The 21,658-nt window shown below is 39.3% G+C and overlaps 1 protein-coding gene across 1 annotated transcript in view; it reads right to left on the bottom strand.

Annotated features, from left to right (window-relative positions):
- FMN2 (formin 2) overlaps nt 1-21,658 on the bottom strand; it is a gene marked incomplete at both ends in the record, with an annotated part of 267,482 nt that overhangs the window by 42,622 nt on the left and 203,202 nt on the right. Inside the window, 2 exons of the mRNA XM_079711279.1 lie at nt 9,572-9,623; nt 21,178-21,270. Coding sequence (XP_079567405.1) covers nt 9,572-9,623; nt 21,178-21,270 — 145 coding nt within the window. The remainder of the gene's footprint in view (nt 1-9,571; nt 9,624-21,177; nt 21,271-21,658) is intronic.

Below are 21,658 nucleotides of genomic sequence, written 5' to 3'. Positions count from 1 at the left end.
CAAGCAATGATGAACAACACAATAAATGAAATTAAAGATACTCTAGAAGGGAATAATAGCAGAATAACTGAGGCAGAAGAACGGATAAGTGGCCTGGAAGATAAAATAGTGGAAATAACTACTGCAGAGCAGAATAAAGAAAAAAGAATGAAAAGAACTGAGGACAGTCTCAGAGACTTCTGGGACAACACTAAACACACCAACATTTGAATTATAGGGTTCCCAGAAGCAGAAGAGAAAAAGAAAGGGACTGAGAAAATACTTGAATAGATTATAGTTGAAAAATTCCCTAATATGGGAAAGGAAATAGTTAATCAAGTCCAGGAAGCAGAGAGAGTCCCATACATGATAAATCCAAGGAGAAACACTCCAAGACACATATCAATCAAGCTATCAAAAATTAAATACAAAGAAAACATATTAAAAGCAGCAAGGGAAAAGCAACAAATTACACAAAAGGGAATCCCCATAAGGTTAACAGGTGATATTTCAGCAGAAACTCTGCAAGCCAGAAGGGAGTGGCAGGACATATTTAAAGTGATGAAGGAGAAAAACCTACAACCAAGATTACTCTACCCAGCAAGGAGCTCATTCAGATTTGATGGAGAAATAAAAACCTTTACAGACAAGCAAAAGCTGAGAGAGTTCAGCATCACCAAACCAGCTTTATACCAAATGCTAAAGGAACTTCTCTAGGCAAGAAACACAAGAGAAGGAAAAGACCTACAATAAAAACCCCAAAACAATTAAGAAAATGGGAATAGGAACATACATATCGATAATTACCTTAAATATAAATGGATTAAATGCTCCCACCAAAAAACACAGGCTGGCTGAATGGATACAAAAGCAAGACCTGTATATATGCTGTCTACAAGAGACCCACTTCAGACCTAGGGACACATACAGACTGAAAGTGAGAGGATGGAAGAAGATATTGCATACAAATGGAAATCAAAAGAAAGCTGGAGTACCAATTCTCATATCAGAAAAAATAGAACTTTAAACAAAGACTATTACAAGACACAAAGAAGGACACTACATAATGATCAAGGGATCAATCCAAGAAGAAGATATAACAATTGTAAATATGTATGCACCCGACATAGGAGCACCTCAATACATAAGGCAAATACTAACAGCCATAAAAGGGGAAATCGACAGTCACACGTTCATAGTAAGGGACATTAACACCCCATTTTCACCAGTGGACAGATCATCCAAAAAGAAAATAAATAAGGAAACACAAGCTTTAAATGATACAGTAAACAAGATGGACTTAATTGATATTTATAGGACATTCCATCCTCAAACAACAGAATACACATTTTTCTCAAGTGCTCATGGAACATTCTCCAGGATAGATCAAATCAAGCCTTGGTAAATTTAAGAAAATTGAAATCATATCAAGTATCTTTTCCGACCGCAACGCTATGAGACTAGATATCAATTACAGGAAAAGTTCTGTAAAAAATACAAACATGTGGAGGCTAAACAATACACTACTTAATAACGAAATGATCACTAAAGAAATCAAAGAGGAAATCAAAAAATACCTAGAAACAAATGACAATGGAGACACGATAACCAAAACCTATGGGATGCAGCAAAAGCAGTTCTAAGAGGAAAGTTTATAGCAATACAATCCTACCTTAAGAAACAGGAAACATCTCGAATAAACAACCTAACCTTGCACCTAAAGCAATTAGAGAAAGAAGAACAAAGAACCTCCAAATTTAGCAGGAGGAAAGAAATCATAAAGATCAGATGAGAAATAAATGAAAAAGAAATGAAATAAGCGACAGCAAAGATCAATAAAACTAAAAGTTGGTTCTTTGAGAAGATAAACAACATTGATAAACCATTAGCCAGACTCATTAAGAAAAAAAGGGAGAAGACTCAAATCAATAGAATCAGAAATGAAAAAGGAGAAGTAACAACTGACACCACAGAAATACAAAAGATCATGAGAGATTACTACAAGCAACTCTCTGCCAATAAAATGGACAACCTGGAAGTAATGAACAAATTCTTAGACATGCACAACCTGCCAAGACTGAATGAGGAAGAAATAGAAAATATGAACAGACCAATCATAAGCACTGAAATTGAAACTGTGATTAAAAACCTTCCAGGGCTTTCCTGGTGGCGCAGTGGTTGAGAGTCCACCTGCTGATGCAGGGGACACGGGTTCGTGCCCCGGTCTGGGAAGATCCCACATGCCGTGGAACTGCAGGGCCCATGAGCCATGGCCGCTGAGCCTGCGTGTCCGGAGCCTGTGCTCCGCAACGAGGGAGGCCACAACAGTGAGAGGCCCGCGTACTGAAAAAAAAAAAAAAATCTTCCAAAAAACAAAAGCCCAGGACCAGATGTCTTCAGAGGCGAATTCTATCAAATATTTAGAGAAGAGCTAACACCTATCCTTCTCAAACTCTTCCAAAATATAGCAGAGGGAGGAATACTCCGAAACTCATTCTACGAGGCCACCATCACCCTGATACCAAAACCAGACAAGGATGTCACAAAAAAAAGAAAACTACAGGCTAATATCACTGATGAACATAGATGCAAAAATCCTCAACAAAATACTAGCAAACAGAATCCAACAGCACATGAAAAGGATCATGCACCATGATCAAGGGGTTTATTCCAGGAATGCAAGGATTCTTCAATATACGCAAATCAATCAACGTGATACACCATATTAACAAATTGAAGGGGAAAAACCATATGATCATCTCGATAGATGCAGAGAAAGCTTTCGACAAAATTCAACACCCATTTATGATAAAAACCCTGCAGAAAGTAGGCATAGAGGGAATGTTCCTCAACATCATAAAGACCATATATGACAAACCCACAGCCAACATTGTCCTCAACGGTGAAAAACTGAAAGCATTTCCACTAAGATCAGGAACAAGACGACGCTGCCCACTCTCACCACTCTTATTCAACATAGTTTTGGAAGTTTTAGCCACAGCAATCAGAGAAGAAAAGGAAATAAAAGGAATCCAAATTGGAAAAGAAGAAGTAAAGCTGTCACTGTTTGCAGATGACATGATACTATACATAGAAAATCCTAAAGATGCTACCAGAAAACTACTAGAGGTAATCAATGAATTTGGTAAAGTAGCAGGATACAAAATGAATGCACAGAAATCTCTGGAATTCCTATACACTAATGATGAAAAATCTGAAAGAGAAATCAAGAAAACACTCCCATTTACCATTGCAACAAAAAGAATAAAATATCTAGGAATAAAACTACCTAAGGAGACAAAAGACCTGTTTGCAGAAAAGTATAAGACACTGATGAAAGAAATTAAAGATGATAGAAATACATGGAGAGATATACCATGTTTTTGGATTGGAAGAATCAACATTGTGAAAATGACTCTACTATACTACCCAAAGCAATCTACAGATTCAATGCAATCCCTATCAAACTACCACTGGCATTTTTCAAAGAACTAGAACAAAAAATTTCACAATTTGTATGGAAACACAAAAGACCCCGAATAGCCAAAGCAATCTTGAGAACGAAAAATGGAGCTGGAGGAAGCAGGCTCCCTGACTTCAGACCATACTACAAAGCTACAGTAATCAATACAGTATGGTACTGGCACAAAAACAGAAATATAGATCAATGGAGCAGGATAGAAAGCCCAGAGATAAACCCACGCACATATGGTCACCTTATCTTTGATAAAGGAGGCAGGAATATACAGTGGAGAAAAGACAGCCTCTTCAATAAGTGGTGCTGGGAAAAATGGACAGGTACATGTAAAAGTATGAGATTAGATCACTCCCTAACACCATACACAAAAATAAGCTCAAAATGGATTAAAGACCTAAATGTAAGGCCAGAAACTATCAAACTCTTAGAGGAAAACATAGGCAGAACACTCTATGACATGAATCACAGCAAGATCCCTTTTGACCCACCTCCTAGAGAAATGGAAATAAAAACAAAAATAAACAAATGGGACTTAATGAAACTTCAAAGTTTTTGCACAGCAAAGGAAACCATAAAGAAGACCAAAAGACAACCCTCAGAATGGGAGAAAATATTTGCAAATGAAGCAACTGACAAAGGATTAATCTCCAAAATTTATAAGCAGCTCATGCAGCTCAATAACAAAAAAAACAAACAACCCAATCCAAAAATGGGCAGAAGACCTAAATAGACATTTCTCCAAAGAAGATATACAGACATGAAAGAATGCTCAACATCATTAATCATTAGAGAAATGCAAGTCAAAACTACAATGAGATATCATCTCACACCAGTCAGAATGGCCATCATCAAAAAATCTATAAACAATAAATGCTGGAGAGGGTGTGGAGAAAAAGGAACACTCTTGCACTGCTGGTGAGAATGTGAATTGGTACAGCCACTATGGAGAACAGTATGGAGGTTCCTTAAAAAACTACAAATAGAACTACCATATGACCCAGCAATCCCACTACTGGGCATATATCCTGAGAAAACCATAATTCAAAAAGAGTCATGTAGCAAAATGTTCGTTGCAGCTCTATTTACAATAGCCCGGAGATGGAAACAACCTAAGTGTCCATCATCAGATGAATGGATAAAGAAGATGTGGCACATATATACAATGGAATATTACTCAGCCAAAAAAGAAACAAAATTGAGCTATTTGTTATGAGGTGGATGGACCTAGAGTCTGTCATACAGAGTGAAGTAAGTCAGAAAGAGAAAGACAAATACCGTATGCTAACACATATATATGGAATTTAAGGGAAAAAAATGTCATGAAGAACCTAGGGGTAAGACAGTAATAAAGACACAGACCTACTAGAGAATGGACTTGATGATATGGGGAGGGGGAAGGGTAAGCTGTGACAAAGCGAGAGAGTGGCATGGACATATATACACTATCAAACGTAAAACAGATAGCTAGTGGGAAGCAGCCGCATAGCACAGGGAGATCAGCTCGGTGCTTTGTGACCACCTAGAGGGGTGGGATAGGTAGGGTGGGAGGGAGGGAGACGCAGGAGGGAAGACATATGGGAACATATGTATATGTATAACTGATTCACTTTGTTATAAAGCAGAAACTAACACACCATTGTAAAGCAATTATACTCCAATAAAGATGTAAAAAAAAAAAGAATGAAATTACAGCACTGTCTTACACCACACGCAAAAATAAACTCAATATCAATTAAAGGCCTAAATGTAATACCAGAAACCATTATACTCCTAGAGGAAAACACAGGCAGGCCACTCTTTGACATAAACTGTGGCAATATCTTTTTGGATCTGTCTCCTAAAGCAAAGGAAATAAAAGCAAACATAAACAAGTGGAACCTAATTAAACTTAAAAGCTTTTGCATAGCAAAGGAAATGATAAACAAAACAAAAAGACAGCCTACAGAATGGGATAAAATATTTGCAAATGATACACTGACAAGGGATTAATCTCTAAAATATACAAACAGCTCATACAGCTCAATATCAAAAAAACAAAGAACCCAATCAAAAAATGGGCAGAAGATCTAAATAGATATTTCCCTAAAGATGACATAAAGGTGGCCAAAAGGCACATGAAAAGATACTCCTCATCTCTAATTATTAGAGAAATGCAAATCAAAACTACAACGAGGTACCACCTCACACTGGTCAGAATGGCCATCATCAGAAAATCTACAAACAATAAATGCTGGACAGGGTGTGGAGAAAAGGGAACCCTCCTACACTTTTGATGGGAATGTAAATTGGTGCCGCCACTATGGAAAAGAGTACAGGGGTTCCTTAATAATCTAAAAATAGAGCTACTATAGGATCCTGCAATCCCACTCCTGGGCATATATACAGAGAAAACCATAATTTGAATATACGCACCTCAATGTTCATCGCAGCAATGTTTACAATAGTCAGGAGATGGAAGCAACCTAAATGTCCATTGATGGACGAATGGATAAAGAAGATGTGGTACATATATAAGATGGACTATTACTCAGCCATAAAAAAGAATGAAATAATGCCATTTGCAGCAACAGGGATGGACCTAGAGATTATCATACTAAGTGACACAAGCCAGACAGAGAAAGACAAATATAATATGATATCACTTATATGTGCAATCTAAAAAAACCGATACAAATGCACTTATATTCAAAACAAAAATAGACCCACAGACATAGAAAACAAACTTATAGTTGCCAAAGGGGAAAGTGAGGGGGAGAGATAAATTAGGAGTTTGGAATTAATATATACACACTACTATATATAAAATAGATAAAAAACAAGGACCTACAAGGAACTATACTCTGTTCCAATAGAGTCGGTCCCCTCAGACGGAGCTGCAACGCTGTGGACAGGATCTCTGTGCTCCGCACGGGAGCTGAAGCCAGAGGAGGGCGCTGGCCTACATGCCCCAGCGGGGACCTCAAGCCACTCTGAAGGAGCCCCCTTTCCAGAGGAGGGAGGGCCTCACCCTGTCAGCCGGGGGTGCATTGAGGAAGGGAGCCCCATCCTCTGCACACGCTTGCCTAGAGCAGGACTTCTCAGCACACAGCGGCTGGAGGGCTGGGCCCAGCCGGGGGAGGACAGTCTGCCCGGAGGCCCAAGGGGCATCCACAGCCGTGGCAGAGATGCCACCACCTTCTGTTCTCACCAAGATGTAGCAGATTTTCTTGAATGAATGATTTCCCATTTGCTGGAGGTCTTTAGAACGTGTTTTAGAAATGTTAAGTTATTGTTTTATATCCTTTTATCCAATGAAATCATTGTTAGTTGGGAAGAGAGTTCACTCTGGAAATCAGTCTCCCAAGCTTAAGTGTTTGGGTGAATCCAAAAGAAGGAGATTTTGAAAAACCCATGGTAGGCAGGTTCCTACACATATATTTAACTTGGAAAATTTAATTATTCTGAGCTGATCTCTACACACTCACCATCTGTGTATTGTTTATTTCACAGATAAGGACACGGATTCAAAAGTTATGGTAAATCCTTGGAGACACAGCTCCAGCAGTTTGGAGTGGGTGCAGATACACAGATCTGACACCAAAATCTATGCTCTAATAATGCTTCCAGGTGGCCCAATCCCAGATTCAGCAGAGACAGTGAGGAACACAGAACGCACACATAAACACATGCCTGATTCTGAAATCTGACTCTGCTTTCTGCTTCCACCACCCAACATTTTGTAATCTCTGATTATGATAATAATGTGAAAATAACATAGCAATTAACATATTAGTCACTTACTAAGTGCTCAGCATCTGGCAAACACTATCTGACTTAATTCTGCAGGGGCCACCCCAGAATGTCTCTTGGGCATGTGGATTATTTCTAGCTGAAAACAATCAAGGACCAAAAGACTCAGGAAGAAACTCTGACCTTGCCCCTAACTGCCTAAAGAACTTAGATAGAGGGTTTGCTGCTGGAATAGAGCTTTCAGCAGAGGTATCTGCAAGAATATGGGGGTGGGGGGGCAGCTCTTGGCAGGGCCTGCACATCAGTACACTCTGGGCCCGTCGTCTCTGCTGGCCCAGCAAACACTGGTTTAGCAAGCATCTGCTTTTCTGTCTCCTTGTGAATTGCCTCCCTCCCCTCTGAAGTCCTAAACCAGTACCACCGGAACATCCTCTTTTGTCTTTAGCTGAAGGCGGTATTTAAGTTTTCCTGGGTCTCTCCCATGTATACTTGTTATTAAACTTTTCTGTGATTTTCTCCTGTTAATCTGTCTCATGTCAGTTTAATTCTTAGACCAGCCAGAAGAAACTAGAAGGGTAGAGGATAACGTCTTCTTCCCTGACATCTCTCCCTCGCCAAGTAGTCACTGCTGTCCCGGGGTTAGGGTTTGGACCCCAAGGCACAGCCATCACACACGACAGGCCAGGGCCACACCGCCTCCTGCAGAGAATTACTACTGACTGATGTCCAGGTCATGCAGCATTGCTACAGAAATGGTACAGAGACTTAGTTCTTTTAGGAATGTTTCACAGGATCCATAATTCTTACTTTTATTTTTGAATTTCAGAGTTAATTATCTAAATTATAAAGATGACTCTTTTATTAACAGCTTTGTCCTTAGCCAGAATTCCTTTCATACAATTAACTGAAATTCCTGCTTGTTATAATTTAAGGTCTTCACCTCGGTTTTTGCTTTGATAGAAACTGGCCAATTCTGTTTACCAATTTGCCTCCAATACAACTATTATGTATGTGATATCTGTTCACAGACATATGGGATCTTGCCTCATAAAGTAATAGCAAAGAACCTCTTTTATCAACATTTTCCCCTCAGGAGTAATCAAATTTCTTTAACGACTGTGATGGTTAATTTGACGTGTCAGCTTGGTTGGGCTGTCGTAACTGGTCTGGGGTCAAACACCAGTGTAGATGTTGTTGTGAAGGTATTTTTTAGATGTGATTAATGTTTAAATCAGTAGACTTTGAGAAAAGCAGATGACCCTCCATAATGAGGATGGGCCTCATCCAATCTAGTTGAGGGAATTAAGAAAAAAAGACTGGTTACCCAAATAGGAAGGAATTCTGTCTCCAGAATGCTTTCCGACTCAAGATTGTAACATCAGCAACATGCAGAATTTCCCGCCTGTTGTGAGCCAATTCCTTAAAATCAATCTCTCTCTCTCTGTAGGTGTGCACACACACACACACACACACACACACACACACATACCCCCCACACACCTCACACACAGACATCCCACCCCCCCACACCCCACACATACACACACACAGACACACACCACACACAGAGACACCCCCCACACACACACTCCCCACACACCACACACACCCCACACATACCCCACACACACCACACACCACACACACAGATACACACACACCACACACATACCCCCCACACACCTCATACACACACACCACACACACACACCCCCACACAGACATACACCACACACACAGACACACCCACACACACACACACACTCCCCACACACCACACACACATCCTGCACACACCACACACACCCCACACACACCACACACACAGACACACAGACACACACACACAGACACACACACACACCTATGGGCTCTGTTTTCTGGAGAAGCCTGACTAGCACAGAGAGGAAGAAGTGGAGAAGATGATACAGAGAAGCAGAGAGATTTCTGAGATACTTTTCTACGCTCACCCATGATTGCAAACCTCCATTCTGGAAGTAAGGGTTATGCAAGGGGAACTCAGGGTGCCGGCCCAGCTGTGGAAACTCAACAGTGTCCTATAACCAAACCCTTCACCCTTTTTTCTTGAGATAGGTTCCTGCTGTCTTCCTTTCTCTTATATTTCTACAGCACTAAATCCTATTCTACAGAGAAGGTGCTAAGCTAGTCACAATAATTGGATACTTAACAGATTTATATGTCAACCAGTTATAAAATAAAAGCCAGAAATCCAATGTATCATCAAAGTGCATATTGAATTCGTTTCTTTCTCTTTTATGCTTGAGAATAAAAATTGAGCTAATGATTGACTCCTTGAACTGAAGCACACTAAGCACTTTCTAAGTCAACTCTGAGAACAAACATTGAAAGAAAACAATTGCTCACCATTTATGAGTCTCTGTCAGTGAGTTCTCCTCCGCTTCTTGGTCAATTTTAGCTGAAAATGTAAGAAAAGAAAACGAGATGAGATAAATGATAAATGGTTATAACCATCTCAAACAAAACAGATCCAAATAATATGAAATATATTTTAACACATTATTAACACTAAGGTACTCCAGACAGAAGTTTATTTTAAATCTATGAAGAGATATGATTGAATAGGTTATATTTAATTTTCATTAAGCTAATACTACTTTCTAAGTAATTTCTTTAGATCAGTCACATTAACTTGAGAAAACGAAACACTAGAAAACTTGATATTCACATCAAATTTGTTTGTCAAGGATTTAAATGTCAATAATTGGTTGAAAATAATTCTCTCAAGCAAAGGTACAAAAACCAAGTAAAAAAACCTAAATAAAAATGGTTTGTGACCTTCTTCACCAGTGCTCTCCACACCAGAGCACAAGTGAACAGATCCAGGGATTATTTCCATGCAGATGTAAGATAAAATACTAACACTTTCTACTAATTCCAAGTGATGAGATGACAGTGCATGCATTTATTTGCTATTAGATTTGTCTAAAAATAAAGAATGGTAGCCGGACACAAACCCAAAGATCAAATTTGGGAAAGAGATTACACCACTATTTTAAAATTATTTAAAATAACACAGAAACTCCCATCATATAATATATGTATGGCAGTGACCTTCACATTTTTTGACCAGTAAGCATTCTAGGAATTTACGTATTAGTTCATACACATGTATTTGACATGAAAGCTTCAAAAATACTCCTACTTCTCAAAATGTTAATATTTTTAGCCTATTCCATTAGATCTCAAAATGTAGCCACTAAGTTGATTTCATGCTTCACTAATGATCAGTTTGAACATCACTGAGCTACTGGACAAAAAGTTTAAAAATCAATGAAAAAGACTCTGGAGCTAGTGAAATAAGTTGTCTTTTCATAACCATTCCCCTTTGAGTAACACTCACGGCTATTTGGAGAAATTAGAAGACAAAGAGGAGCAGCGCAAACTGATTCTAAAAATTGGAGCTGTGAATGGAAGCAAACCCCTGGTCCCTTGGAACTGTCAGTCTCCATCAGGACTTAAACAGTCATCAGCTTGGGCTGGTTACTCTATGTTTGAAGGTCTGCACAACGTCTGCACAGCCACTGTGGAGTGTTGTGTGGCCCCTCTCTGCAGGACTGTGCCAGTGTTTTTTTTAAAATTTTTATTGGAGTATAGTTGACTTACAATGTTGTGTTAGTTTCTGCTGTACAGTGAAGTGAGTCAGTTAAACACATATATGTATCCACTGTTTTCTAGATTCTTTTCCCATGTAGGTCATTATGGAGTATTGAGTAGAGTTCCCTGTGCTGTACAGTAGGTCCTTATTAGTTATCTATTTTATATATAATAGTGTATATATGTCAACCCCAGTCTCCCAATTTATCCCTCCCTCCTTTACCCCCTGGTAAACATAAGTTTGTTTTCTACATCCGTGACTGTCTGAATTTAACAGGGATCCTTGGAGCTGGCAGCAGAGATTTTTCCCCCTTTCCCCTTTTGTTCTTTAGAGTGTTTACATAAATCCACAGGTCAATCATTAGTTATATTAAGAAACAGAATAAATGTTCCATGACTTCACTTTGAAAAGTCTCCAATGTTAATATATTTTCTTACAAAACCTGCTCTGGGCTGCTTAGCATGAAAATGGTTGGCTTCCGTAAGTAATTCTAGAACCACAGAAAGTTTAAGGGAAAATAACAAAGCACCACAATGATTACCATTTTCAGGAAGGACATTCTCCCAGCTGCCTGTGTCTTTTTTTTTCTTTTGTAAAATATAGAGATTAAGACTGAGAAAGGAAGAAAATTTCTGGACTATTTTAGAACCATCAAGTAAATGACATATGAAATTTAAAACACCCTAAAATTAGATTCCAGAAATCTGTGTTCTACTTCTGATTCTGCCACGGAAATTAGCTTTGTAATCTTAGGTAAATAGATTAATCTGTTAACATACATAAAATATTTAGCATAGTGCCCCCAAAAGTTAGTAGGGACTAAATAAATGTTCTTTGAAAATGCTGGATCTCAAGCTCTTGAAATTCCTAAAGTGATGTTCAGGTTTTCAAGCAAAAATGGAACATGACATATAAATAAAGTTATTTCCTATAAACCATGCAAACTTCCAATCGCTAATTATTTCATTCTCTGACCTATTTTTTCAGAAACATAAAAATTATTTTCAGTTAATTTCTAATGGCACAGAGGGCTTTTTGACTAGTTTTGAAAGCCAGTGTTACTTTTAGCGGCATTTTCTTACATATTTATAATCTTCTATTGATAGTTTATTATACCAAAGTATGCAAATTACTACTTAAAGTAACATTCATTTTCCCTTTCTTTATAGCACACAGATCGTTTCTTTTTTGACATTTCAAATGGGGATGGCAGCCTTCTAGTTTGTTCATGACAATTGCTAACTGTAGGATACCTAAAAAAACATTTAAAATAGGCCAACAGGGGAGGAGCTTCAAGATGGCGGAAGAGTAAGACGTGGAAATCACCTTGCTCCCCACAAATACATCAGAAATACATCTACATGTGGAACAGCTCCTACAGAACACCCACTGAACGCTGGCAGAAGACCTCAGACCTCCCAAAAGGCAAGAAACTCCCCACGTACCTGGGTAGGGCAAAAGAAAAAAGAAAAACCAGAGACAAAGAATAGGGACGGGACCTGCACCAGTGGGAGGGAGCCGTGAAGGAGGAAAGGTTTCCACAGACTAGAAGCCTTTTCACGGGCGGAGACTGCGGGTGGCGGAGGGGGAAAGCTTCGGAGCCGCAGAGGAGAGCACAGCAATAGGGGTGCGGAGGGCACAGTGGAGAGATTCCCGCACAGAGGATCGGTGCCGACCGGCACTCACCAGCCCGAGAGGCTTGTCTGCTCACCTGCCGGGGCGGGCGGGGCTGGGAGCTGAGGCTCGGGCTTCGGTGTCGGAGCGCAGGGAGAGGACTGGGGTTGGCGGCCTGAACACAGCCTGCAGGGGGCCAGTGCACCACGGCTAGCCGGGAGGGAGTCCGGGAAAAGCCTGGAGCTGCCGAAGAGGCAAGAGACTTTTTCTTCCCTCTTTGTTACCTGGTGGGCGAGGAGAGGGGATTCAGAGCGCCGCTTAAAGGAGCTGCAGAGACGGGCGCGAGCCGCGGCTATCAGCGTGGACCCCTGAGACGGACATGGGACGCTAAGGCTGCTGCTGCAACCACCAAGAAGCCTGTGTGCAAGAACAGGTCACTGTCCACACCTCCCCTCCTGGGAGCCTGTGCAGCCCGCCACTGCCGGGGGCCCGGGATCCAGGGACAACTTCCCCGGGAGAACGCACGGCGCGCCTCAGGCTGGTGCAATGTCACTCTGGCCTCTGCCGCCGCAGGCTCGCCCCGCACTCCGTGCCCCTCCCTCCTCCCGGCCTGAGTGAGCCAGAGTCCCCGAAGCGGCTGTTCCTTTAACCCCGTCCTGTCTGAGCGAAGAACAGATGCCCTCAGGCAACCTACACGCAGAGGCGGGGCCAGATCCAAAGTTGAACCCTGGAAGCTGTGAGAACAGGGAAGAGAAAGGGAAATCTCTCCCAGCAGCCTGAGAAGCAGCGGATTAAAGCAGCACAATCAACTTGATGTACCCTGCATCTGTGGAACACCTGAATAGACAACGAATCATCCCAGACTGAGGAGGTGTACTTTGGGAGCAAGGATATATATATATATTTTCCCCTTTTTCTTTTTTTCTGAGTGTGTATGTGTATGCTTCTGTGTGTGATTTTGTCTGTATAGCTTTGCCTTTACCATTTGTCCTAGGGTTCTTTTTTTTTTAATATATAGTTTTTAGCACTTGTTATCATTGGTGGATTTGTTTTTTGGTTTCATTGCACTCTTCTCTCTTTCCTTTTTTAAAATTACTTTAAAAATATTTTTAATAAGTATTTTTTCTTTCATAACTTTATCTCCTTCCTTCCTTTCTCTCTCTCTCTCTCTCTCTCTCTCTCTCTCTCTCTCTCTCTCTCTCTCTCTCTTTCTCTCTCTCTTTCTTTCTTTCTTTCTTTTTCTTTCCTTCTTCTCCCTTTTATTCTGAGCCATGTGGATAACACGCTCTTGGTGTTCCGGCCAGGCATCAGTGCTGTGCCTCAGAGGTGGGAGAGCCAAGTTCAGGACACTGGTCCACAAGAGACCTCCCAGCTCCACGTAATATCAAACGGGGTAAATCTCCCAGCGATCTCCATCTCAACACCAAGACCCAGCTCCAATCAACGACCAGCAAGCTCCAATGCTGGACACCCTATGCCAAACAACTAGCAAGACAGGAACACAACCCCACCCATTAGAAGAGAGCCTGCCTAAAATCATAATAAGGCCACACACACCCCAAAACACACCAACAGACATGGACCTGCCCACCAGAAAGACAAGATCCAGCCTCATCCACAAGAACACAGGCACGGGCCTCCCTGGTGGCGCAGTGGTTGAGAGTCCGCCTGCCGATGCAGGGGATACGGGTTTGTGCCCCGGTCTGGGAGGATCCCATATGCCGCGGAGCGGCTGGGCCCGTGAGCCATGGCTGCTGAGCCTGCGCATCCGGAGCCTGTGCTCCGCAACGGGAGAGGCCACAACGGTGAGAGGCCCGCGTACCACACAAAAAACAAAAAAAACAAAAAAAACAAAAAAAAAAACACAGGCACTAGTCCCCTCCACCAGGAAACCTACACAACCCACTGAACCAACCTTAGCCACTGGGGACAAACACCAAAAACAATGGGAACTACAAACCTGCAGCCTGCAAGAAGGAGACCCCAAACACAGTAATATAAGAGAAATGAGAAGATAGAAAAACACACAGCAGATGAAGGAGCAAGGTTAAAACCCACCAGACCTAACAAATGAAGAGGAAATAGGCAGTCTACCTGAAAAAGTATTCAGAATAATGATAGAAAAGATGATCCAAAATCTTTGAAATACAATGGAGAAATTACAAGAAACGTTTAACAAGGACCTACAAGAACTAAAGAGCTAACAAACAGTGATGAGCAACACAATAAATGAAATTAAAAATTCTCTAGAAGGAATCAATAGCAGAATAACTGAGGCAGAAGAACGGATAAATGACCTGGAAGATAAAAGAGTGGAAATGACTACTGCAGAGCAGAATAAAGGGAAAAAAATGAAAAGTATTGAGGACAGTCTCAGAGACCTCTGAGACAACACTGAATGCACCAACATTCAAATTATAGGGGTCCCAGAAGAAGAAGAGAAAACGAAAGGGACTGAGAAAATATTGGAAGAGATTATAGTGGAAAACTTCCCTAATATGGGAAAGTACATAGTTAATCAGTCCAGGAAGCAGAGAGAGTCCCATACAGGATAAATCCAAGGAGAAACACTCCAAGACACATATTAATCAAACTATAAAACATAAAATACCAAGAAAACATTAAAAGCAGCAAGGGAAAAACAACAAATAACACATAAGGGAATCCCCATAAGGTTAAGAGCTGATCTTTCAGCAGAAACTCTGCAAGCCAGAAGGGAGTGGCAGAACATATTTAAAGTGATGAAGGAGAAAAACCTACAACCAAGGTTACTCTACCCAGCAAGGATCTCATTAAGATTTGATGGAGAAATTAAAACATTTACAGACAAGCAAAAGCTGAGAGAGTTCAGCATCATCAAACCAGCTTTACAACAAATGCTAAAGAAACTTCTCTAGGCAAGAAACACAAGAGAAGGAAAAGACCTACAATAACAAACCTAAAACAATTAAGAAAATGGGAATAGGAACATACATATCGATAATTTCCTTAAATGTAAATGGATTAAATGCTCCCACCAAAAGACACAGACTGGCTGAATGGATACAAAAACAAGACCCATACATATGCTGTCTACAAGAGACCTACTTCAGACCTAGGGACACATACAGACTGAAAGTGAGGGGATGGAAAAAGATATTGCATACAAATGGAAATCAAAAGAAAGCTGGAGTACCAATTCTCATATCAGACCAAATAGACTTTTAAACAAAGACTATTACAAGAGTCAAAAAAGGACACTACATAGTGATCAAGGCATCAATCTAAGAATAAGATATAACAATTCTGAATATTTAGGCACCCAACATACGAACCCCTCAATACACGAGGCAAATGCTAACAGCCATAAAAGGGGAAATCGACAGTAACACAGTCATAGTAGGGGACTTTAACACCCCACTTTCACCAATGGACACATCATCCAAAATGAAAATAAATAAGGAAACACAAGCTTTAAATGATACATTAAACAAGATGGACTTAATTGATATTTATAGGACATTCCATCCCAAAACAACAGAATACACTTTCTTCTCAAGTGGTCATGGAACATTCTCCAGGATAGATCATATCTTGGGGCACAAATCAAGCCCTGGCAAATTTAAGAAAACTGAAATTGTATCAAGTATCTTTTCCAACCACAATGCTATGAGACTAGATATCAATTACAGGAAAAAATCTATAAAAAATACAAACACATGGAGGCTAAACAATACTTAATAAACAAGAGATCACTGAAGAAATCAAAGAAGAAATAAAAAAATACCTAGAAACAAATGCCAATGAACACACGACGACCCAAAAGCTATGGGATGCAGCAAAAGCAGTTCTAAGAGGGAAGTTTATAGCAATATAATCCTACCTTAAGAAACAGGAAACATCTCAAATAAACAACCTAACCTTACACATAAAGCAATTAGAGAAAGAAGAACAACAACAACAACAAAAAAGTTAGCAGAAGGAAAGAAATCATAAAGATCAGATCAGAAATAAATGAAAAAGAAAGGAAGGAAATGATAGCAAAGATCAATAAAACTATAAGCGGGTTCTTTGAGAAGATAAACAAAATTGATAAACCATGAGCCAGGCTCAACAAGAAAAAAAGTGAGAAGACTCAAATCAATAAAATTAGTAATGAAAAAGGAGAAGTGGGCTTCCCTGGTGCCGCAGAGGTTGAGAGTACGCCTGCCAATGCAGGGGACACGGGTTCGTGCCCCGGTCCGGGAAGATGCCACATGCCGCGGAGCAGCTGGGCCCGTAAGCCATGGCTGCTGAGCCTGCGTGTCCGGAGCCTGTGCTCCACAACGGGAGAGGCCACAACAGTGAGAGGCCTGCATACCGCAAAAAAAAAAAAAAAAAAAAAAAAAAAGGAGAAGTAACAACTGACACGGGAGAAAAACAAAGGATCATGAGAGATTACTGCAAGCAACTATATGCCAATGAAATGGACAACCTGGAAGAAAGGGACAAATTCGTAGGAAAGCACAACCTTCCGAGACTGAACCAGGAAGAAATAGTAAATATGAACAGAGCAATCACAAGCACTGAAATTGAAACTGTGATTAAAAATCTTCCAAAAAAGAAAACCCCAGGACAGATGGCTCCACAGGCTAATTCTATAAAACATTTAGAGAAGAGCTAACACCTACCTTTCTCAAACTCTTCCAAAATATAGCAGAGGGAGGAACATCCCCAAACTCATTCTATGAGGCCACCATCACCCTGATACCAAAACCAGACAAAGATGTCACAAAGAAAAAAAACTACAGGCCAATATCACTGGTAAACATAGATGCAAAAATCCTCAACAAAATACTGGCAAACAGAATCCAACAGCACATGAAAAGGATCATACACCATGATCCAGCGGGATTTATCCCAGGAATGCAAGGATTCTTCAATATACGCAAATCAATCAATATGATACACCATATTAACAAATTGAAGGAGAAAAACCATGTGATCATCTCAATAGCTGCAGAGAAAGCTTTCGACAAAATTCAACACCAATTTATGATAAAAACCCTCCAGAAAGTAGGCATAGAGGGAACTGACTGCAACATAAGAAAGGCCATATATGACAAACCCACAGCCAACATCGTCCTCAATGGTGAAAAACTGAGACCATTTCCACTAAGATCAGGAACAAGACAAGGTTGCCCACTCTCACCAATATTATTCAACATACTTTTGGAAGTTTTAGCCACAGCAATCAGAGAAGAAATAGAAATAAAAGGAATCCAAATCGGAAAAGAAGAAGTAAAGCTGTCACTGTTTGCAGATGACATGATACTATGCATAGAGAATCCTAAAGATGCTACCAGAAAACTACTAGAGCTAATCAATGAATTTGGTAAAGTACCAGGATACAAAATTAATGCACAGAAATCGCTTGCAGTCCTATACACTAATGATGAAAAATCTGGAAGTGAAATTGAGAAAATACTCCCATTTACCATTGCAACAAAAAGAACATAATATCTAGGAATAAACCTACCTAAGGCGATAAAATACCTGTATGCAGAAAATTATAAGACACTGATGAAAGAAATTAAAGATGATACAAACAGATGGACAGATATACCATGTTCTTGGATTGGAAGAATCAACATTGTGAAAATGACTCTACTATACTACCCAAAGCAATCTACAGATTCAATGCAATCCCTATCAAACTACCACTGGCATTTTTCAAAGAACTAGAACAAAAAATTTCACAATTTGTATGGAAACACAAAAGACTCCGAATAGCCAAAGCAATCTTGAGAACGAAAAATGGAGCTGAAGGAATCAGGCTCCCTGACTTCAGACTCTACTACGAAGCTACAGTAATCAAGACAGTATAGTACTGCCGCAAAAACAGAAATATAGATCAACAGAAGAGGATAGAAAGCCCAGAGATAAAGCCATGCACATATGGCCACCTTATCTTTGATAAAGGAGGCAAGAATATACAATTGAGAAAAGACAGCCGCTTCAATAAGTGGTGCTGGGAAAACTGGACAGTTACATGTAAAAGAATGAAATTAGAACACTCCCTCACACCATACACAATAATAAACTCAAAATGGATTAAAGACCTAAATGTAAGGCCAGACACTATTAAAGTCTTAGAGGAAAACATAGGCAGAACACTCCATGACATAAATCACAGCAAGATCCTTTTTGACCCACGTACTAGAGAAATGGAAATAAAAACAAAAATAAACAAATGGGACCTAATGAAACTTCAAAATTTTGCACAGCAAAGGAAACCATAAACAAGATGAAAACCCTCAGAATGGGAGAAAATATTTACAAATGAAGCAACTTACAAAGGATTAATCTCCAAAATGTACAAGCAGCTCATGCAGCTCAATATCAAAAACACAAACCCAATCCAAAATTGGGCAGAAGGCCTAAATAGACATTTCTCCAGAGAAGACATACAGATTGCCAACAAACACATGAAAGGATGCTCAACATCACTATGCATTAGAGAAATGTAAATCAAAACTACAATGAGGTATCACCTCACACCGGTCAGAATGGCCATCATCAAAAAATCTACAAACAATAAATGGTGGAGAGGATATGGAGAAAAGGGAACCCTCTTGCACTGTTGGTGGGAATGTAAATTGATGCAGCCACTATGGAGAACAGTATGGAGGTTCCTCAAAGAACTAAAAACAGAACTACCATATAACCCAGCAATCCCACTACTGGTCATATACCTTGAAAAAACCATAATTCAAAAACAGTCATGCACCACAATGTTCATTGCAGCTCTATTTACAATAGCCAGGACATGGAAGCAACCTAAGTGTCTATCGACAGATGAATGGATAAAGAAGATGTGGCACATATATACAATGGAATATTATTCAGCCATAAAAAGAAATGAAATTGAGTTATTTGTAGTGAGTTGGATAGACCTAGAGACTGTCTTACAGAGTGAAGTAAGTCAGAAAGAGAAAAACAATACCATATGCCTACACATGTATGTGGAATCTACAAAAAAAAAGAAAAAGGTTCTGAAGAACCTAGGGGCAGGACAGGAATTAAGACATAGACATAGGGAATGGACTTGAGGACACTGGTAAGGGGAAGGGGAAGCTGGGATGAAGTGAAAACGTGGCATGGGGATATATATATCACCAAATGTAAAATAGATAGCTAGTGGGAAGCAGGCGCATCGCACAGGGAGATCAGCTCAGTTCTTTGTTTCCACCTAGAGGGGTGGGATAGGGAGGGTGGGAGGGAGATACAAGAGGGAGGAGATATGGGGATATATGTATACGTATAGCTGATTCAGTTTATTATACAGCAGAAACTGACAAACCATTGTAAAGCAATTATACTCCAATAAAGATGTGAAAAAAATTAAAAATATTATATAATATAATCACATATTATGTGAACAAGTATATGAGTGACACACTCATGAACGTTTTCAGATGTGAAATCTAGCAAATTGTTTGACTTCTCTTTTAATGAGTTATAGAATTAAGGACTCCTTTCTACCCATAAGCGAAACAGAATATTCCATAAAATTACAGTTTCTTGATCCTAGAAGTCCACTGGATGGAAAAACCAAGACTCATTTCATTCATCATTAAGAGCTGAGTGAGCTGTCAGGCCCATCTAATTTGTAACTACAGGACACTGATTTCAGTCAAGGACTATTTAAGAATCAACATGTAGATTTTCCACTCTAAGTCACGAGGACCTGAGGAAATGGAAATGACAATCACTCTGATACGTGACAGACCAAATTTCTGTTTCTATTGTCATGATTATCTTAAATGATTAAATGGTATTTTCCCACCTAAGAAAGAGCTGTGCTTAATGCTGTATCAAATTCCAGCACAACTCATTCACTGTATATCATCATTAAAGACACTTGAACAACCTATAAAAACCACAGAGGATGGAGCCAGTCTTCAGAGCACTACTTGGCCTCAGTCTCAGGTCATGTCAGTCTCTGAAGAATTCCTGAAAGAGCAAGAACCTTCCCAAAGCATGGCCTGATATAAATCTGATCTTCAGAAGATATGTATATAACTTTCCAAAGCAGAAATGTTTGGAGTAGTGAATGCTTTGATATAAGTTTCAAGGATTTCAATCAGCAATAGATTAATAGAATTTTTATTAGAATTTTTTTGTTTCTTTAATATGGTCTAAAATTTTCCATCCATGCTTATTTCATAGGAATATAGGAAGAATCAATAAAATAACATTTATAAAGTTTTTAAGGTCCCTGGAAAAAAATGTGTTAAATATCCAGGGTTATGTATACATCCCATAAAAGATAGAATATAATGTTTTGAAGATCAGAAAATCATCAACATACCTTGTTTCTGAGCACAATATTTTCTCAAAGCAAATAAATACCAGGTTGAAATGAAGTCATAAGTTAGATAAAACTTAAAATAATATCTAACTTTCTATCACAAAAAGATAAATATTTTAATGCCTTTAAAAATATATGCTATTTTATTAAAATATATGTATATGCTATTTTAACTAATAACTATTGTATTTACTGTCATTAAAAAAACAGGAATAATGAATATTATTCACAAAACAGCATGTTTAGCCAATTGCTTGTCTGTCACAACTGTGTGATTCGTGATTAAACATCATTTATTTTTCTGTGATGTCAAAATAATCCCTTTTAAACCAATGCATATTTTTCAAAATGCCTTCTACCTTTCTGCTGAACAGGGAGGGAAATGCAACATATCTCTTCCGAATTTACCTTGAATAATAAATTGTTCCATGTTTTCTTTGAATGGCTGGATGTGCTCTTTTGAGGACACCTGGTACACTTTCCCCGCTTCAACCTCACAGGCTGAAATTAGAAAGAGACATTGTTCAGGATGTCACACTGCTAACAGTGCATTAAAACAATTAAAAATATATATTAACTAGTGATAGAAAATCCTGCTAACCACGATAACTGACATATGTGTCTACATATATTTAGAAATATCCAATGCTGACGAAAGGTTTCACTTTAGGGGATTGTAAAAATAAACTTAAAAAAATTAAAGTATAGTTGATATACAATATTATGTTTCAGGTGTACAACATAGTGATTCGATATTTAAATACATTATGAAATTGATCACCATGATAAGTCTACTAACCATCTGTGATTGTACGGTTATTACAATATTATTGACTATATTCCTTATGCTGTATATTAAACCCCATTACTCATTTAATATTTTATATTA

Source organism: Hyperoodon ampullatus (genome assembly GCF_949752795.1).
Source record: "Hyperoodon ampullatus genome assembly, chromosome: 1".
NCBI classification, from domain to species: domain Eukaryota; kingdom Metazoa; phylum Chordata; class Mammalia; order Artiodactyla; family Ziphiidae; genus Hyperoodon; species Hyperoodon ampullatus.
This window is presented reverse-complemented; position numbering and strand designations above follow the sequence as displayed.